The 20,050-nt window shown below is 57.8% G+C and overlaps 2 protein-coding genes across 2 annotated transcripts; both read left to right on the forward strand.

Annotated features, from left to right (window-relative positions):
• Window positions 1-695: 695 nt before the first annotated feature.
• Window positions 696-12,435, forward strand: ATN1 (atrophin 1). The gene is made up of 10 exons (XM_082665382.1): window positions 696-872; window positions 5,064-5,250; window positions 5,520-5,657; window positions 5,803-5,916; window positions 6,616-8,600; window positions 8,752-8,974; window positions 9,369-10,065; window positions 10,953-11,096; window positions 11,425-11,605; window positions 11,775-12,435. Exons 2-10 carry the CDS (start codon window positions 5,224-5,226, stop codon window positions 11,806-11,808), a joined length of 3,543 nt encoding a protein of 1,180 aa, XP_082521508.1. The 5' UTR covers window positions 696-872; window positions 5,064-5,223; the 3' UTR covers window positions 11,809-12,435.
• A 789-nt stretch (window positions 12,436-13,224) lies between these two features.
• LOC309829490 (protein C10) lies at window positions 13,225-15,035 on the forward strand. Its single transcript, XM_082665428.1, has 3 exons — window positions 13,225-13,573; window positions 13,872-14,048; window positions 14,807-15,035. The coding sequence occupies exons 1-3, from the start codon at window positions 13,522-13,524 to the stop codon at window positions 14,956-14,958; spliced, it is 381 nt and encodes a 126-aa protein (XP_082521554.1). The 5' UTR covers window positions 13,225-13,521; the 3' UTR covers window positions 14,959-15,035.
• The last annotated feature ends 5,015 nt before the right edge of the window (window positions 15,036-20,050 follow it).

The following is a 20,050-nucleotide window of genomic DNA, read 5'->3' on the forward strand; positions in this document are numbered from 1 at the left end:
CTCCCGCGCCAGGCCCGCGGGCTCCCCGCATTCCGCCTGAGCGAACCCCTCCCCGCGCCCAGGCCCCCTCGGCCTCTGTCTCTGACAACTCGCCCGGCGCCTCCCCTTCTCCGGATCCCCCTCCCCCCCTCGCCTCGCCGCTCGCCTCGCGCTCCCTCCCTCCCTAGCGGCTCCCTCCCGGCCCCTCTCTCCTCCGTTCCTCCGCGCTCCCTCCTTCTCCCTCTTCCTCCCTTCTCCCATCCCCCTCTCCCAAGCGCCCTCCCTTCGCCGTCCGCTTTCCTGTGCGAGTCGCCGGACGCGCAGCCCAGCCCGCCCGCCCGCAGCCCCGCGTCGGGCCGGGGCCTGGGGCCGGGACCCGTTTCGGGGGGACCGCCGGCCTCCGGGAGGGGCCAGGAGGGGGCGAGGGAGACGACCGCCCGGGAAGGGGCGGGGGCCGCGGGCGGAGGCCGCCTAGGGGGCCGGGGATCGCGCGACTGCAGGCTGCGCGGGGCGGGCGCGGGCGGCGGGCGGCGGGTCGGAGCCGAGCGGAGCGCCAGCCGGGCCGCGGGGGCGGGCGGCGGCGCGGCGGGGGCGGGCTGCGCGGCCCGGGCGTTCCGGGTGGCCTGGGGAGGCGGCAGGCCTGGGGAGGGGCCGAGCGAGAGCGGGGATCGGGATTTGCTCCGGAGGCGGGCGGGCGATCGGGGCCAGGTGGGGTAGAAGGGGGGATGGGGGCCGCCCTCCGGGGGGGTCGGGGCCGCCGCCGCCGCCGTCGCGGCGGCGACTGAAGCCGGGAAGAGGAGAGGGGGGCGGGGGAGCGGCCGCCGCCGCCCCCCGGAGGCGCCGGAGCCCCGAATCCCGCTCGGAGCCAGCCAGCCGTCCCGAGCTACAACCAGGTAAGATCTGCCGCGGCCCGGGCCTCGGGCCCGCCCGGGTTCTGGCCCGCGGCTCCCCACCCCCACCCCTCGTAGTTCCCCCTCCCGCCGCCGCCGCCTCCATTTGTTATTTTCCCGATCCGGTCCCCCACTGCGGGCACTGCCTGGCCTGAGGTTGGGGGCTCAGGGGGTGGGGCCAGCCCCCGAGGAGGGATGGGGGCCGGGGCACCCGGAGGATCGGGAAGGTGGGGGGAGGTGGGAGGATCTCAGGAGGAGGGCTGATGGGGCAGGAGGGTAGCCAGGACCCTGGGACCCAAAGAGGAACCCCGAGGTGGAGGGTCGGCGGAGGAAAAATGGGATGCCCGTGAGGGGGCTTCGGGGCGAAGGCAAAAAGGAATGGAGAGATGGCAGCGAGGTGGGGCATGAGGACTCCAGGAAAAGCCCCAAAGGCCCAGAACCCGGGTTTCAGAGCCCGGGGTTCGGGGTGCTAGGTGTAGAAGGGAGTTGGGAAATGGGGAAGGGGTGTGGTAGGTGGGAAGAGAGGGATTGTAGCTGATGAGGGAGGAGAATGGAACCTGGGGAAACGGGGGCTCTGAGAGGGCCACCTTTGAGAAGAAGAACCCGGCGTGTTCCCGGGTGGAAGTGGGAAAGTGATGCCTTTGTGACTCAGTTTTCTTTCCCCTACCCCGCGTCACCTCTGACCTTGTTTTTCCAATCTCAGACACAGGTACTTCTTGGAGAGGGGCACACTGGGGCCCAGTAGTGTGGGTCCTCCTGCAACTGATGAGGAAGACTGGAACCCTGAAGGGAGAGTTAGGGAGCAAGGGTTTCTGGGAGGGTGGAAACACAGGAGAGAATTGGGCAGTCTTATAGGCACTCCAGACAAGTTGTGACCCCCATCCTCAAATCTGCAGAGCACCCACTGCCCCTCTAGCTGCGGTTTCCTTAAGAGGGGGTGGACCTTCATTACTGTTTTGTGCTCAGAGATTTCCCTTTGTGCGTGGACTTATTTCTACTGGGGTAGGTACTCTTAAGCTTCCTTCCCTGAGGGTGTTATAGGAGGACAGGAGCTGCTTTGGCAACTGCAGGGGGAGTTGCTGGCAGCTGGACCCCCGGGATGGACTGTAGAGGGGCAGGTTCTGCCATTTTGTTGCCATGGCAATGATCCAGCGGGATGTCTAATAGATGGGGGTTCAGAATCTTGATGGGGCCTTTGGCTATGCCCTTGGAACTCTTGGCTGGGTTCTGGAGGATGTTTCTGGAGCTGCTCATGGAGAGGAGGTTCCCCAAGGGGTCCACCCCCTTCCATCCAGCTGTCTTTGGGAAAAAGGTAGACATATTACTTGCAGGTCATAGTTGTTTCTCTAAGACCCTCCCTTTAGGCATGGTGGGGGGATAGAAGTGCTCCTGTTCCAAGTTATACCATCCTTTGGCAGTTCATTATTAGGGACTTTTTGTATAGTCTTTTTGCTTCTTTGCACAGGTATTCTTCCATTTTCTTAAACTTGAGTCTTCCTTCCCAAGTATCCCTTTTCGTCTTTCCCAGACTATCCCCCACAGCGACCCCTTCCCTCAGCTAACCTTGGACCTTCTGTTTCTCTGACCTTGTAGGAATGGCTGGGCTCTCCATGCCCATCCCAGGTGAGGGTGGCCCGGGGGAGAGGGCCGTGGAACAGCCTGGTGTAGTGGAAATACTCCAGAACAGGAGTCGGGAGACCTGGGTCTAGTCCTGGCTGTACCTCTAACTAACTGTGACCTTGGTCAAGTCACTTCTTATTTCTTTGAGCCTCAGCTTCATTATCAGATGAAGGGATTATAGATAAGATGATATCTGAGGCCCCTCTGACAACTGTAGATTCTCAGGCTTAGGCCAGTGCCTTGTTATCTGCTGGTCTGGGCTGCACTGTTATCTAGGACTGGTTTGTGAGTCTGGCAGGTCTGGAATGATGGTGGAGGCTGGGCCAAAGATCTGGAATTCACCCTGCAAGCCCATCCTAGAAAGCCTTGTGCCTCGAGTGTATTCCTTCAGACAGCCTCCTCAGATTTCTCCCTTAATTTCTTTTCTTGTTCTTACTTAGAGACTCTTTCCCTATTTTTCACGTTTTCACCTCCGCAATCCGGCCTTTATCCTTTTGCTTTTGCGGTAAGGTGCCGAAGTTGAATGTGCTTAGTGTCTTGCAGACACATAGTAGGTGCTTGTAGATAGATCGGAGTTACAGTGACTGGCTACTAGGACAGGAAGGAGGGTAGCTCAGCTTGTTGGTGCTAAAACGTGCTCCAGGTTCAGGAATGTATATATAACCCAGCCCTACCTCCTTCTCTCTCCTGCCACTCCTTCTCCCCAGGGTCACCTACCCTTTTATGACTGCTTTTCTCCTTCAGAGCTACTCATTGCTAATTTTATCAGATTTTAACTGATTAAAGAAGTTGAGGTTGGGGAGGGCCACGCGAGGCTTGCTCTGTTCTTCAGGTACATCCCTGCCTTTCTCTGACCTATTGGATCCCCTGACTCTCACCAACCATGAACAGGTTCTGTGATAGGAAGGAGAGATGAGCACCCTCCTTTAAGGGGCTGGCAAAGACACCCCAGTCACAGTCATCTCTCGTGCTTTTGTTAGGATTGTTTTCCCCTTTTGTTATGTTGGGTTTTGTTCTTTGTGGGGGGGGGGCGTTGACAGTATTTGAAAACCAATTCACACAACAACTCAAAAGTGTAGTAATAGTTGTAATGGAAGAGAAATGGCTGGTGTACTGGGCAGAGCACCAGCTGTAAGTTCAGAAGACGGGGGGCTCCGTCCCAGCTATTTCGGGACTCTAAGTAAGTAAATTGTTATTAAGTTTCCTGGAAAGGTTAGGCTCACCCCTCACTGCATGCCTCAGTAGGGTTCAGTGGAGGTGAGTGAGAGGTATTTACTCTGTATTCCTTGGGAAAAATAGTGCTACAGAATGTAGAAAGGCTATTTCCCTAGCCAGGCCTCCTAACTAACTCAGAATAGGTGGCTAAGCCTACTCCATTTGCACTGAGGCCAGCAGCACTTCATTCGAGAAGACCTACTGAAGTTAGTGGGTTTACAGGTCAGTAGCAAGAACAGACCAGAACATCCATATATACATGACATCTGTGGGGAATAGAGAAAGGAAGAAAACTGTAAGAAGATATCATTTTTGTTCTCAAAAGATCTTACGGTTAGTAATATGGAGAGATGTGACACTTCGCAAGAAATACAAACACGTGCAAATGAAAATTACTGGCTATGTAGCTAGGCCGTGAGGAGGGATGAGTCCCTGTCTAAGCCAGGTGGGAAGACAGGCTTACAAATGTGTACATTTGTCTCGTTTACCCACTGTTATTCACTGATTTGGTTGGTAGAGTGAGAGCCTGGACTTTTCCTCTAGCCGTAGGGAACGCAAGCACTAGAGCAGGGGTCTTACGAGACTCTCAGAATTGAAGTTCTGCACTTTGGGGATACCTAGGTTTGGTCTTGGCCTTGGTCAGGCTGTGTGCCTTTGCACTGTAGAATGGGACATTGTTCTCCCACCTACTCTGATGTGAAAAAAAGATTCTTTTCATATCTCTGGGACTGATCTAGGCCTCTGAGAATTCTCCCCACCAACTTCTGATGAGAGTACAGCTAAGTACTGAAGAGCGAGCATGGGCTTTGAAGTCAGGGAGATGGGGCTTGGTTCTGGTGCTGTCACTGGTTCCTCACTGTGTATTTATCACACGAAGTTGGGCAAGTCACAGTCACAATCTTTGAGCCTCGGTTTCTTCACCTGTATAATGGGGATAATAAGAACACCTCCTTTTCAGGGTTGGTTGTAAATATTAGATGAAATTGTACACGTAAGGGCTTGACGGAAAGACGCTACTCCGTAAATCAGCTAATACTTCAGCTACGTTTCCTTATGCTCCTTTTAAAGGCTCTGTGGAATTCGTGTGTGTGCATCTATTTCCTAGGGATCACGAAGGGTGACACGGTGTGATCTCCTGAACTGGGGTGCACAGGCACCTCGGCGTTTTCTGCCTTCCCACGAGATGAAAGGGATGCTGTTGCCGGCAGAGTTGCCCTCACAGGCGGCTGGGACGACCCATGGGCACGCCAGCAGTGTCTCATGGCTGGGCTGCTTACTCAGCCCCTTGACAGGCACGGTAGTGTCCCCTTCAGACTAGTGTTCCCCAGTTTGGAGACTCTGATGGTCTTTTTCCAACAGGCTTCACTGAAAACAGACCGTGTGAGTTCCAGGTGCCTGTACTGGAAACTTGGAGATCCTGCTTCCCAGGCCACAGCTGTGGGGAGCTTAGGGTGAAGCAGATAAGTTTCTATATTCAGCTGCCCAGGCGGAGGAGAATGGGGTCTCCACAGCCTGAAGAATGAAGACACGACAGAATAAAGACTCAGTGAGTAGGAGCTAAAATGAGAAACACGAAAGATCAAGGGCAGGGAAGCTTCTGGCCTGTCCCAGGGCCCAGCCCGCCCCTGCCACCCAGCTCCACTCTTTCCTCTCTTCCACCGCCAGGCAGCACCTCCACCCCCCAGCAGACGAGCCTGGCTTTGAACCCCATCCTTCTGGGACACCCGCTGGCGGGGGAGAGTAGAAATAAGGCACATGATGAAGTGAGGCACAAGGTAGAAAACGACATGACCTGCTTGCCTCCTTCTCCCTCAGATGTCAATGAGGAGTGGACGGAAGAAAGAGGCCCCTGGGCCCCGGGAAGAACTGAGATCGAGGGGCCGGGCCTCCCCTGGAGGGGTCAGCACGTCCAGCAGCGATGGCAAAGCCGAGAAGTCTAGGCAGACGGCCAAGGTATTCTGTCCCCATGTCCTGCAACAGGCTGCCCAGGCACCAGGGCTGATGGTGTGTATGTGTGTTGGGGGGAACTTCCTGTCTGGCTGAGGGTCCTGGTGGAGCTCGCGAGGTATAGGACAGGCATTTTCTTTCTCTCTAACAGAAGGCCCGAGTAGAGGAAGCCTCCACCCCAAAGGTGAGCAAGCAGGGCCGGAGTGAGGAGATCTCGGAGAGTGAAAGTGAGGAGACCAACGCGCCAAAAAAGACCAAAACTGAGGTGGGAGACCCTTGCAGCCATCCTGACCCATGTTCTGACCATTCTTTCACCCAAACTTCCTTTTGCTCACAGTTCTTATTTTAGTTTTGCCTGGAACGTGCGAGAAGAGTCTTATCCTAGCGCTTATTAAAGTAGCCTGTCTGTGTGTCCGTCAGATCTTCAGAGCCTTGGCCAGACTGTCAGATGATCAGGCAGGGCCGGAAGGGGACGGGAAGAGTGTGGGGATTCTAGCCTCTCCTTTTCTAGGTGCTGGCTTTCATGCAGGGGCTGGGGAGGAGATCCAGGCTGAGGAGTCTCAGTGGAAGGAACAAATAAATCATAAGGAGCATGCAGAAGTGGTCTTTTTAAGAACCAGTGGTTTCTGGGATGTGTAGTTAAAGGGGTGGATGAGACGAGAGGATGGCAGATGGGCTGGTGGGTGGAAGACAGGGATTTGGGTTCAGCTGTGGACTGGGAGAAGGTGCTAGAGATGGACACTCGAGGAGGGAACTCAGGCGGCTGCTGGGGAGCAGCAGAGACCACGGGGAGAGTGGGGGAACCCCCGGATGGCAGGGAGGTGGGCTCCAGCAGGAGTACTCAGCGCATCGTGGCACAGTGGTGTGCTGTGAGCGGGAGGTTATTTTGTGCGAGGGAGGCCCCCAGTCCAGAAGCAAGGAAGGAAAAGGCAAGGGAGAAATGGCCGTCCCTCTTCTACCGCAGGAGCTCCCTCGGCCACAGTCTCCCTCGGATCTGGATAGCTTGGATGGGCGGAGCCTCAATGATGATGGCAGCAGCGACCCTAGGGATATCGACCAGGATAACCGAAGCACGTCCCCCAGCATCTACAGCCCTGGAAGCGTGGAGAATGACTCCGACTCGTCTTCTGGCCTGTCCCAGGGCCCAGCCCGCCCCTACCATCCACCTCCACTCTTTCCTCCCTCCCCTCCCCCTCCAGAGAGCACCCCCCGACAGCCAGAGCCTGGCTTTGAATCCCATCCTTCTGGGACACCCACTGGCTATCATGCTCCCATGGAGCCTCCCACATCTCGAATGTTCCAGGCTCCTCCAGGGGCCCCTCCCCCTCATCCACAGCTCTATCCTGGGGGCGCTGGTGGAGGAGTTCTGTCTGGACCCCCAGTGGGCCCCAAGGGAGGAGGGGCTGCCGCTTCAGTGGGGGCCCCTAGTGGGGGTAAGCAGCACCCCCAGCCCCCCACCCCCATTTCAATATCAGGCTCTGGGGCTGGTGGTGCTCCCCCAACAAAGCCACCCAACACTCCAGCTTGTGGTGGAAACCTACCGTCTGCTCCACCGCCAGCCACCTTCCCCCATGTGACACCAAACCTGCCTCCCCCGCCTGCCCTGAGACCCCTTAACAATGCCTCCGCCTCTCCTCCTGGCCTGGGGGCCCAGCCGCTAGCTGGGCATCTGCCCTCCCCCCATGCCATGGGGCAGGGTATGGGTGGACTTCCTCCCGGCCCAGAGAAGGGCCCCACTCTTGCTCCGTCACCCCACCCTTTGCCCGCTGCGTCCACCTCTTCTGCTCCCGCCCCGCCAATGAGGTATCCTTATTCGTCCTCTAGCAGCAGCTCTGCAGCAGCCTCCTCTTCCAATTCTTCTGCCTCGGCCTCGGCCTCCCAGTACCCAGCTTCCCAGGCACTGCCCAGTTATCCCCACTCCTTCCCTCCCCCCACCAGCCTCTCTGTCTCCAATCAGCCACCCAAGTATACTCAGCCTTCTCTCCCATCCCAAGCTGTGTGGAGCCAGGGTCCCCCCCCACCTCCTCCCTATGGCCGCCTCTTGGCCAACAGCAATGCCCACCCAGGCCCCCTCCCTCCTTCGGCTGGAGGCCAATCCGCTGCCCACCCGCCAGTCCCGACACATCACCACCACCACCAGCAACAGCAGCAGCAGCAGCAGCAGCACCATGGGGGCTCTGGGCCCCCTCCACCTGGGGCATATCCTCACTCCCTGGAGAGCGGTAGCTCCCACCACGCACACCCCTATGCCATGTCTCCCTCACTGGGGTCTCTGAGGCCCTACCCACCAGGGCCCGCACACCTGCCTCCACCTCACAGCCAGGTGGCCTACAGCCAAGCAGGTCCCAGCGGCCCCCCAGCCTCTTCCTCTTCCAATGCCTCTTCCTCCTCTCAAGGGTCCTACCCGTGTTCACACCCCTCTCCTTCCCAGGGCCCCCAAGGGGCGCCCTACCCCTTCCCACCGGTGCCTCCGGTCACCACCTCCTCGTCTACGCTTTCCACGGTCATTGCCACGGTGGCTTCCTCGCCAGCAGGCTACAAGACAGCCTCCCCACCTGGGCCCCCACCGTATGGCAAGCGAGCCCCGTCCCCAGGGGCCTACAAGACAGCCACCCCGCCCGGATACAAGCCGGGGTCCCCTCCCTCCTTCCGAACGGGGACCCCACCGGGCTACCGAGGCGCCTCGCCACCCTCAGGCCCAGGGACCTTCAAGCCGGGCTCGCCCACGGTGGGGACCGGGCCGCTGCCGCCTGCAGGGCCCTCGGGCCTGTCATCCCTGCCACCACCGCCTGCGGCCCCCGCCTCAGGGCCGCCCCTGAGCGCCACGCAGATCAAACAGGAGCCGGCTGAGGAATATGAGACCCCCGAGAGCCCGGCGCCCCCGGCCCGCAGCCCCTCGCCCCCTCCCAAGGTGGTAGACGTGCCCAGCCACGCCAGCCAGTCGGCCAGGTGAGAGGCGGGGTGGGGGTGGGGTGGCGGGCGCGGGACGGGCCTTGCATTCGTTCGTGTGGTGCTTTTCAAAGTACTCCAGGCCCTGGTCTCGGCCGCTGGTGCGGGGCCGCTCGCAGAGGCTGAGCGCGCGCTGCCTCCCGCCCGGCAGGTTCAACAAACACCTGGACCGCGGCTTTAACTCGTGCGCGCGCAGCGATCTGTACTTCGTGCCGCTGGAGGGCTCCAAGCTGGCCAAGAAGCGAGCCGACCTGGTGGAGAAGGTGCGGCGCGAGGCCGAGCAGCGCGCGCGCGAAGAAAAGGAGCGCGAACGCGAGCGGGAACGCGAGAAGGAGCGCGAGCGCGAAAAGGAGCGCGAGCTGGAACGCAGCGTGGTGAGTTCACCGCGCGCCGCCTCCCGCCTCTGGCCCGCCCTCTACGCGACTCGGGGAGGCTCGAGGGGTGGGGATGGTGGGGGGGGGGGTCATGCGCCACCTGTCGGAGGGGAGGAGCCACTGCAGCCCAGGAAATGGAGACCAAAGGATTCCAGCGGGAGGAATTGCATCTCTGGGCTGGAGGAAGGCAAGCTCAGGTCAGAGTACCTGTGGATCCCAGGAAGAGCCACTAACCTACATAGGAAGAGAAGGGGCAGGGAAGTCCCTGGCGGGCTGAGTTCCAATGAGTTGAAGCTTTAGGTGTTCAATGCTGAGACATGAGCAGCTGAGGACCAGGGCCAGCCACCTCTTTCCAACCTGCCTTTTTGAACCCGCTTCTCCGTGTATCCCACAGAAGTTGGCTCAGGAGGGCCGTGCTCCAGTGGAGTGCCCACCGCTCGGCCCAGTGCCTCATCGCCCTCCATTTGAGCCGGGCAGTGCTGTGGCTACAGTGCCCCCCTACCTGGGTCCCGACACTCCAGCCCTGCGCACCCTCAGTGAATACGCCCGGCCCCACGTCATGTCTCCTGGAAATCGCAACCATCCATTCTACGTGCCCCTGGGGGCAGTGGACCCGGGGCTCCTGGGTTACAATGTCCCGGCCCTGTACAGCAGTGACCCAGCAGCCCGGGAGAGGGAGCGGGAAGCCCGTGAACGAGACCTGCGTGACCGCCTCAAGCCTGGCTTCGAGGTGAAGCCTAGTGAGCTGGAACCCCTGCACGGGGTCCCTGGGCCAGGCCTGGATCCCTTCCCCCGACACGGGGGCCTGGCTCTGCAGCCTGGCCCACCTGGCTTGCACCCTTTCCCCTTTCATCCGAGCCTGGGGCCCCTGGAGAGAGAACGTCTAGCGCTGGCAGCTGGGCCAGCCCTGCGGCCTGACATGTCCTACGCGGAGCGTCTGGCAGCTGAGAGGCAGCATGCAGAAAGGGTGGCTGCCCTGGGCAACGACCCGCTGGCCCGGCTGCAGATGCTCAACGTGACCCCCCATCACCACCAGCACTCCCACATCCACTCTCACCTGCACCTCCACCAGCAGGATGCCATCCATGCAGGTGAGACTCCTGCTTCCTTGCCCAGGCCCTTTGAGGCCACCTTGCCGCCCTGGCAAGTGATCGGTGCTTCTGTCCCTCGGGCCAGGACTTCCCTCCCCACGTCTGGCCTGAGCCTCTCTCCTGAGATTGCTGCCCTGGCCTTTGCCTTCGCAGCCCGTCTCCTCCTGCCCCAGCCTTGCCACGGAGACCCTTCCCCACACCCCAGCCCTCTTCAGGTCTGGTGCCCACCCACGACAGAGGCCCAAGGTGGGAACCTTTGAAGGAGCACGGTCTTCCTCCCCTCACAGCCCCTGCCTCTGAGCCTTCACGTAACTATTTTCTTCTTCCTCTGGATTCAACTCTTGTTTCTTGCCATCTTCTCCCCTCCCTGGCGGAGGTGTTTCATGTTCCTCTCTGCCTCTGGATCTGTGACCTTCTGGAAAGAGAGCCTTGTGGCTCTGGTTGTGGGATCACAGTTGACAACGAGCTTTACTCACTGTCTTTTCACCGCATTTCTTACTGTCAGAACACTGCCCCGTGTAGCCTCACAGTCACGTTCATTGCAGGCTCCTTGTGCTTTCTCTCTTTGAAGCTCCTCCCCGTCTCATTTCCTAAACTTCCAATCCTCTTCCGTCTCCTCTCAACAGTCCACTCCTCCCTCCCTATTCCTCAGGTCCCTCTGCCAACTGTAATCTCCTGTCCTCTGCCATCTGTACATCCCTACTGCAGTAGGGTCTTGCCCTGTCCATCTCCCAGGCCCCTAGTTCCTCCACTGTGCCTCCTTGATCCACTGGATCTCCCAGTGTGTGATTGCCCACCTCTCGTCCCAGGCATGGATGCCTTCACCCAAATGCATGGCTTTCCCCAAACCTCCCTCTGGTGACACCTTCCTCTTCTCTACCCTCCAGCCTCTGCCTCGGTGCACCCTCTCATTGACCCCCTGGCCTCAGGGTCTCACCTTACCCGGATCCCCTACCCAGCTGGGACCCTCCCCAACCCCCTTCTTCCTCACCCTCTGCACGAGAACGAAGTTCTTCGTCACCAGCTCTTTGGTAAGGATGGAGGTCTCGGGGTTGGGGAAGGTCTCACGAGGGAAGGGCAGAAAGGAGGAAGTTAGGTGGTGGGATTGGCCTGGTTGGGCTTGGGGAGAGATGAGGAGGTGCCCAGAGGAGCTGGGAACGGGAGTAGGAGGGCTGAGGCCCTGCCCAAGAGAGGCACAGGGTTTAGGGCCAGGCTAAGAGGCCTGAATCCTAACCACCCCTGGCAACTTGCTGGGCTGGCTGTCACCTAAGTTGATTAGTGGCAGCTCCTCTGTATGTAAAGCGGCTGGCTACCTCAGTACGCCATCAGTCACGTGGCCCCTGCCCTTCCTGCCCACAGCTGCTCCTTACCGGGACCTGCCAGCCTCCCTCTCTGCCCCGATGTCAGCAGCTCACCAGCTGCAGGCCATGCACGCGCAGTCCGCGGAGCTGCAGCGCTTGGCGCTGGAGCAGCAGCAGTGGCTGCACGCCCATCACCCGCTGCACAGTGTGCCGCTCCCTGCCCAGGAGGACTACTACAGGTACCGCAGGGCGCCCTAGGCCAGCCCGAGGGGACGCAGCTCAGCCCGCCTGGGATGGGCTGTGGCTCCCGTGGGAGGGGAACCCCTTCCCCACCATCCTCTGTGAGAGAGGCCAGGTCAGGATGGACCTCAGTCTCTCAGTCCCTGCTCTGCCCCCCTCTTCCCCCAGTCACCTGAAGAAGGAAAGCGACAAGCCGCTGTAGAACCTGCGATCAAGAGAGCACCCGTGGCCCCTGCATCTGGACCCAGGAGGCCTCCCTCCCCACCTGCCACTCAGAGCGGAGGGGGGTGCCGCTCAGTCCCAGGGCCTGGGCCTCTGGGCAGAAGGAAGGAGGAAGGGACAGATGGAAGGCCAAGGCTCCTGTGGTGTGCGGAGGTGGGGAGGGGGCGGGGGTGAGGGCGGAAAGCGCACAGCATCTTGGACCAGGTCCCTCTCCCTTGGCCCCCGCCTTTCTCCCTCCCCCACGCCCCACCCCCGTGGCCACCGCCTCTCCCCCACCCCTTGGTGTGATTATTTCATCTGTTAGATGTGGCTGTTTTGCGTAGCATCGTGTGCTGCCCCTGCCCCTCCCCAGCCCCCGTGTGCGCGCCCCCCACTGCGATGTATGCCCCTTGCCCTTCCCCCACATTAATAATTTATATATATAAATATCTATATGACGCTCTTTAAAAAACATCCCAAACAAAACCAACCAAACAAAAACACCCTCACGACTCCCCAGGAAGATGTCTGTGGCTGTTTCTTTGTGGGCTACTGGGCGTGGGTTGGGGGCGTGGGTCTCTGCGCGGCGACGCCTCGAGAGAAAGCTGTGGGATCACCGGAGACTAGCCCGGAGGTGGGTGGGGCCCCTGGAGAGTTGGAGAGGGGACCTCGAAGACCCCGGGGTCCTGGAGCTCTGGCTCTGCCCTAACGGGGTCCGTTATGGCGCAGAGTCTTGGCCTTCCTCCCAAGGCCGGCGAGTCAGGACGCTGGCGGCCTGGGACAGCTCTAGACAACTACGCAGACTTGGGAGGCACTTCTGCCACTGGCCCCACAGTTAGGGGCCACCGGAGACTTGCATCTTTTCCGTAGGACAGTTGGAAATGGTGTTGAAGCGGAGGTGCAGGGGGCGTGCCTGCTATAAGTTTAAGCGTTCAGAACGCAGGAGTTTTAACCACCCTATAGTTCGAGGAGGGAGTGGGTGACAATTTCAAACGCCCGGAAGGGAAAGGAAATTAGAGGGCGTTAGCTTCCCCCCCACCCCACCCCACCCCACCCCGACACAAGGCCATTTTCGGAAAGCGCGGGAGCTGCTTTAACGCCAAGCTTTTACTGCTGCGAATCCTTGTCTACGTTCTTAAAAACTAAAGGGGTGTGACTGGCTTCTTCCTGAGCCAATCGGCATAGAGTTATTTGCATAGGCCTGTACCAAACGTTCACAAACTCTAGAAACGGATGATTTAAGAGAGTTCTTTTCAATACTGTTTTCCCTTCCGAAAGCTGCAGTGTGCCCTGTTGCTTGTATAGCAGTAAAGATTAGGAAATGCCATGGGCGCTCACCCTCACCAATAGTGGAGTTGGTGGACATGCCACCTTCTCTCCAGGGCGTGTTCCGGTAGTGTTACAGCTCTTTTAGAATTTGTCTAGTAGGTTTTCTGGTTTTTGCCGGAAAACCCCCTACCATACAGTTTGTCTTCAACAATAGAATAATTTTAAGTAAGCTGTAAGAATTTCAGATTGTAGGTTAGCTCAGTGTTCTCACGACGAGCTCGTTATTGGTTGTTAAAAATGGAGAAATGTAAGCGGTACCGTGAGGTTTCCGGCATAAGCTGATGCAATTTCCCTATCGCCCCACCCGCTGGGAGAGCCGCTCTAGGATATTGCTTGTTTCTCCTGGCTGTTTCTCGAGCGCGGTTGCACGTGTATCTTTTGTTCTATGGCGACCGCCTCTGCTCAAGCTGCAGCGTTGAGCGCCGAACAGGCCAAGGGTGAGAAACCTTTTAGTTGTCGGGTGGGATTCTTGCTAAAGTAGAGTGCGGGGAAAAGATCTGGGGCGAGAGAAATGGCTGCGTTCGCTGGGAAATGCGGGTACTCGGTACCATACTCTGTCAATTAACAAGGGTCCTTGCTCCTGGAGCGAGAGATTCGGAGGCCGAGTTCCTTGGGTTACTATGGTTTCAGTCTGTTAAATAATTCCCTGCCCTCTTTCTTGTGTTTTCGGCTGGGCCCGCCGGCCGTGCGCCGATGCGTACCCGGGACTTCTTCCGGGATGCGTCTGTTGCACAGTGGTCCTGGCCGAGGTGATCCAGGCGTTCTCGGCGCCGGAGAACGCCGTGCGCATGGACGAGGCTCGGGACAACGCGTGTAACGACATGGGCAAGATGCTGCAATTCGTGCTGCCCGTGGCCACGCAGATTCAGCAGGAGGTTATCAAAGCTTATGGCTTCAGCTGCGACGGGGAAGGTGGGTCGGACGGGGATGGAGGAGAGAGCGATGGATCCCTTGGGTCTCCGAGCCGTAATCCCTTTTCTCGCCACACGGCGGCAGCCACACTCTAATAGTATTGGTACTCTGAGACCAGGGTCTGTTCATGAACTTGAGCCAAGCGAAGTCTGAAGTGAGCTTTCTAGTTACCATTAATTATACTGTTACACCATTTTAAGATGAGGAAACAGACTCTAGAAAGTGCCAGAGGTCACAGCCGAGTTGGACCTGAAACCCGTTCTGACGGCTTGTAGTGAGGTGTCTGCATGACAGTACAGTTCTGCAGCCGCTCCAAGGTGTTTCAACTCTTTTCTGTTTGAGGGTTGGCAGTTCAATTTCTTTGGGGAGATCAGGGTCTTCCCCAAGGGTGTTTACTGATTCGGCCCAACTGGCCCATGGCCCTCCTGTTCCTGGTTCTGGACTGGCGATCTTGTGGGTGTGTATCCTTTGGGGTCTTTTGACTAAAGTGCTAAAATGGTTCACCTGATGGTGGGCAGCACCCTGCTTCGGGATATTTTCATTCACTGCATCACAGCCAGTTGTGCCCCAGTGTAGACCAGGAAGTAGTTGATCCAAACCACACAGGGCAGAGGCCTGCATATGTCTTGTTTTGCAGACAGCTACCTGGGGCCAGAGCCAGAGTAGCCAGCGACTCCGGCTCAAGCTGCCCCCTCCTGCCATCTTGGGCACATCCGTCCGCTGGGGGTGTGGACTGACGCTCCTGTTTCCCTTCGCAGGTGTCCTTAAGTTTGCCCGCTTGGTCAAGTCTTACGAAGCCCAGGATCCCGAGATTGCCAGCCTGTCGGGCAAGCTGAAGGCGCTGTTCCTGCCGCCTATGACCCTGCCGCCCCACGGGCCTGCTTCGGGTGGCAGTGTGGCCGCCTCCTGAGGGTTGGCCCTCCCGTGGCACTGCTGGGGAAGGGAAGACCTTGGTGTTCCGGAGGATATAAATGTGCCTGTGACTTAGCCTTGCCGTCTGTCTTTTGTGACCCTGACAACCTCTGCGTCCTGGCCTGATGCGCTCTGCCTTTCGGGCTGCTCCATCTTCCTGTCCAGGTCCTCCCTGTGCTCCTGCTGGGCCCAACCAGCTCCGGGGCAGAGTGGGAGGGGCCGGCCCCTCAACGCCCTGGGTTGGGGGGCCCTGCACAGGCAGCCCCGCCTCTGAGGAGTGGGGCTTCCTGGGCTTTTCCTGAGGCCCCTTGGCTTCTGTGTGCTGGGAGGCTCCCCCATTGGTTGGTGCTCCCTTGGCCAGGGTTACTTCCTGGTCTCTGCCCGCAGCACCCATCCTCCCTCAGCTCCGTCGGCCGGAGCGCCAGGTGGAGCTCCAGGTGGCTCCTCCCTTCCCCAGGGAAGGAGGCGGGGCACAGGCAGGCGGCGCTGGACCGCGGCGTGGGGCTGGAGAGAGAAGCCAGCTGCTGTGGGCGGTCTAAGGCCAGCCCCTCCCCACCTGTCCCTTTTCCGGGTTTATTAAGTCCAGGGGCTTGTCCCTGTGGCATCTTGGCCTGGCGGGCAGCATCGAGAGGAAAGTGGCTGAGTTCTGAGTGTTCTTCCTCACCTTGGGCCACTGCACGGCTGCGGCTCGGGCTCAGCCCCGCCCCCTGTGGCCATCTGCCTGTGACTCGCTACCCCTCTCGGGAAATGCTGTCCCATGGGTAAGTCCCCTGCTCTGCTTGCATATCATGGTCCTCTGTTCATTTGGGAGGGAGGGGCAGTATTCCTGCTCACTCCTGACAAGTGTGTGACCACGAGTGCGACCTGCCTCTGCCCCCTGCCCTGGGTCTGCTTCCCCGAAAGATGTCAGGAACTCCGGGCTCATTCGTAGCCCTCTGCACCACCAGCCCCCTTCTCTAGCACTTTCTCCCTGACAGATGAATATTTCTTCTCACCATTGCACTTCTCCCTTCACCCTCTGGTCCCCTGCTTCTGCCATCTGCTTAGGATCTGTCCCCCTGGGGAGCCCACGTCACCTGAATGAAACATTACACGTCTGAAAGGCAAATCTGAGAAGGCTCCCCTGTTCCCACTAAACTTCCCAGTATCCTTCATTCAGATTTCCTTCAGTTTCCCTGCACTCCTCTGCCTCAATTCATTCAACAGATACCTGTTGAGCATCTGTTATATGCCAGGTGCTTTTTAAGGTGCTGCCAATACTGTAGCAAACAAGAGAGACATGGTCCCTGCTCTCACAGAGCTTCACTCACTCCAGTGGAAGGTGACAGACTGCCCAAGGAACCCACTAAGTAGGATAATTGCAGGTTCTCAGAAATGTTACCCAGAAAATGAAACAGCTTCACGTGCTAGTAAGTGACTGCGGTGCCAGTGGCGTCACTGGCTGGAGGGGGCAGGGAGGGCTTTCCTGAGGAGGTGACACAGGAGGGGGAGCCAGGCTCCAGTGCCCCTGGGCGGAGGGAACGGCCAGTGCAAAGGCCCTGCTGTGAGAACAAACTAAAGGACAGTGCCTGCAGCAGAGCAGGCCAGTGGGGAGGGCTGGGACAGACCAGGCCTTGCTGGAGTTTGGATGCTCCAGTGAGGACCTGCTTGGCGTGTTGGTGAGTTGATGGGTTGGTCACCCCCGAGTCCTGCAGGTTCTTGCTTCTCACACTGACATCTGCCCTGGGGTGGGCCCTGCCTCCCCCAGTGCACACCTTGTCTCCTTCAGCCCTGATGTCAAGGTTTTGATTGAGTTGCCTGGTCCCTGATCCCTTCCGCACTCCCGCCTCGGTCGTTTTCCTACCACGTGGTTGGCAAGGCCTCTCCTGGGACAGAGTCCTTCCTTGGGTCCCCAGCCTGCCCCTGTGAGACCCTCTGCCGTGGGTCCCAGCCTCTGAGAGCAGCTCAGCTCAGCCACAGTGCCCTGCTCACACCCAGTGCTGCCACAGTGGGTCCTGTGCCTGCCACCCGGGTGCCTCTGCAGATCCTGCCTCTGCAGGAGCGCCGGCCCCTGTGGCCTCCTCATGGGCTGTGCCAGTGCCCTGCCTCCTCCAGCAGTGGCTGGTGTGGTGGGAAGGGCCGTGGCCTCACATCAGACAGCCTTGGTTGGTTTGTTGCCTTCCCCTTACTAGCTTGTGACCTTGGGCAAGTTACTTCTCTGAGGCTTAGTTTTTGTTTCTAAAATTGGGCTAAGGAGACCTACTAATAATGTTGGCCTGTGGATTAATAATGCCACATAGAAGGTGTTCGTGCCAAAAACTTACTTCATGTTGGTCTTTTGTATCCGTATTTGGGAAATATTGTTAAGCTCATTTATCAGGTAGGGATACTGAGGCTCAGGGAACTTCAAGAACTTTCTAGATATTATTTCACCTTCTTTGCTCTTCCAGACTGCCTGTCTTTCTGCATCCCCCTTGATCTTCATCTCTACCTTTATTTCCTTGCTTTCCAAGTGAATAATTTTCTCTTCGGAATTAGTAGACCCTCTCTTTTGTAACTCTCAGCTTCCTCGAGCCTGTTTTCCTCCCTTAAAAAAAAATTCAGAAAAATAACTCCTACATCACAGGGATGTCTGAGGCCCAAATGGGATTGTGTGTGTGTGTGTGCAAGTGCTCTGTGAACTCCAGAGCACTTATGTCAAGGGAAGGGAGGTGCTTCTTATTTATTTTCGTGCCAGAGGACAGCAGAGACAGTACATCTCATCCTGGTGTCTGCCTGTCTTCTGGCTTGACCCCCTTCAGAGAAATGCCTGCTGCTTCCGTGGTCAGGAGTTTCTGGGTTCTTAGTTAGTTTCTCTCCACCAAGTGGTGTAAAAGCTCCAGAAGGAGAGTGGCCTGTGGCCAGGGTGCAGGGAGTGTTCAGTGTCGAGCATGGACCTGCAGCTTCGTGTGTGGTCAGGATGTGGTGTCCACGTGTGGGTGTTTGCACCCAACCAGGTACGTGCGTAGATGGACGTGGATATGGTGAGGTGTACGTAGTGGGGCTGTGTGTGCATAAGTGGATGCTTGTGTGCTGTGTGTGTGCGTGTGTGTGTATACTCGTCTGTATATGACGAGTAGGGTGTGCGTGTGTAGGACCGGACCTGGGCTTGGGACCAAGTATGTGCCTGGGTCCGGATGAGCTTGGTGATTGGACACATACTCTGTGCGAGGCATGGTGCTAAGTTTTGACCCCTTGGAGGTGAGCCAGACTGGCAGCGGACCCCCTGTGGTGGAGAAGGCGATGTCCACCTCCTTCTTGCCCCCTGCTGTGGGGGTGAGTTCATGGTCTTTCAGGGCGGCTGTCCAAGACTGGAGGTAGTCAGTGTTAGACCATGCAATAAACAGACCAAGCAAGGCTCCCAGGGCCCCAGAAAGAGGTGGAAAAAAGAAGCCCTTCTTGGGGTGGGGGGGAAATTGATGTTCAAAAAATGATAAAGTAGCCAACATAAGAAAATAGACTTTGGTTGGGCTGGAGCACTTTGTTATTTATTTTCCTTACTTTTTGAGGCACAGCATACGTCACGTGCATGAATATTGACCATCACATTTATTCCGTCCGTGTATAAACCACCCAGATCGCGATGTAGAGCATGCCCAGTACCGCAGAAGTGTCCCAGGAGTTGCCATCTCCCAGTCAGTTTACTTATTTTTATAAAGGTAATACGTGCCCATGATATAACCTTCAAAAAGGTGGAAGGGAGAAGGAAAGGTCCCTCCCAGCCCTCTCCTCCAGCCACCTGGTCCCCCTCCCTAGGGAAGCCACCAACAGGAGTTTCTTGCATCTGTTTCGTTGGGCTTCTTTCCTCTTGCTTTGGTTTGTATTTGGAATTACAGGGAGCATGGCAAGCTTTTAGTGTTTAGGGCCTCTCCAGGTCAACCGGCCCTGAGAATAAGCCCTGGAAGGCCCTGCGCCCCCAGCCCCAGTCCCAGGAGACAGGCCTCTGGTCAGAGTCCTGAACTCCAGTGGATTCAGACCAGACCCCCTTGGCAAGAACCTACAGCTCAGGCATAGGGTGGACGCACCCATGGGGGCTGGTGGCTCCGCCCACACCTGCTTCCCTAGGTCTGCTCCTTACCTGACTGCAGGGTTGGGACCAGATGGATGGGCCAAAGCCTGAGGACAAGAAGCAGAGAAGGTGCAAGTTGGACAGGGCATAGGGGTCATTCTGTCTATCCCTCTGCCCCAGGGCACCTCTTCAGCTATGTGTGTCAAGGGAGGGGAGGGCATCCCTCTGTAGGCATCTTCCTGGCCTTGGCAATTACGGAGTCTCCCCCTCCCACTGCGACCCTAATGGAAGAGTCTCCCAACCTCTGTTCTTTATTTTTCAGCTTTTTATTTTTATTTTACTTTTTAAAATATTTATTTATTTATTTTTTGGCTGCGTCAGGATTTAGTTGGGGCATGCGGGCTCTTCGCTTAAGTTGCGGTGCGTGTGCGGGCTTCTCTCTAGTTGTGGCACGCGTGGCATGTGGGATCTTAGTTCCCCAATCAGGGATCGAACTGGCATCCCCTGCATTGCAAGATGGAGTCATTTTTTAAAAAATGTATTTTTAATTATTTTATTTTATTTATTTGTTTTTGGCTGCATTGGGTCTTCGTTGCTGCACGCGGGCTTTCTCTAGTTGCGGCGAATGGGGCTACTCTTTGTTGCGGTGTGCGGGCTTCTCACTGCGGTGTCTTCTCTTGTTGCAGAGCATGGGCTCTAGGCGCGTGGGCTCAGCAGTTGTGGCTCGCAGGCTCTAGAAAGCAGGCTCAGTAGTTGTGGCGCACGGGCTTAGTTGCTCTGCAGCATGCGGGATCTTCCCAGACCAGGGCTCGGACCCGTGTCCCCTGCATTGGCAGGCGGATTCTTAACCACTGCGCCACCAGGGAAGCCCCAGCTCTTTATTTTTTTATTGGAGTACAGTTCCAACCTCTGTTCTTTGAAGCCCTGAGTCCTGGCATACAGTAGCTAAAATCACTGGCTTTGGAACCAGGCCGTCTGGTTTGCATCCTGGCACCGCCACTTACTGACTGTGTGACCCTGGGCGAGCTCCCTACACGCCCTGAGCCCCAGGTTCCTTGTCTGG

The sequence above is a fragment of the Grampus griseus genome, assembly GCF_964374135.1.
Source record: "Grampus griseus genome assembly, chromosome: 11".
NCBI classification, from domain to species: Eukaryota; Metazoa; Chordata; class Mammalia; order Artiodactyla; family Delphinidae; genus Grampus; species Grampus griseus.

Coding starts and splice junctions, on each gene's coding strand:
- ATN1 (XM_082665382.1), top strand. CDS start 5,224: ATGAAGACACGACAGAATAAAGACTCA. Junction 8,601..8,751: donor CACGCCAGCCAGTCGGCCAG/GTGAGAGGCGGG, acceptor CCCGCCCGGCAG/GTTCAACAAACACCTGGACC. Junction 8,975..9,368: donor GCGAGCTGGAACGCAGCGTG/GTGAGTTCACCG, acceptor TGTATCCCACAG/AAGTTGGCTCAGGAGGGCCG.
- LOC309829490 (XM_082665428.1), top strand. CDS start 13,522: ATGGCGACCGCCTCTGCTCAAGCTGCAGCGTTGAGCGCCGAACAGGCC. Junction 13,574..13,871: donor GAGCGCCGAACAGGCCAAGG/GTGAGAAACCTT, acceptor TCTGTTGCACAG/TGGTCCTGGCCGAGGTGATC. Junction 14,049..14,806: donor CTTCAGCTGCGACGGGGAAG/GTGGGTCGGACG, acceptor TTCCCTTCGCAG/GTGTCCTTAAGTTTGCCCGC.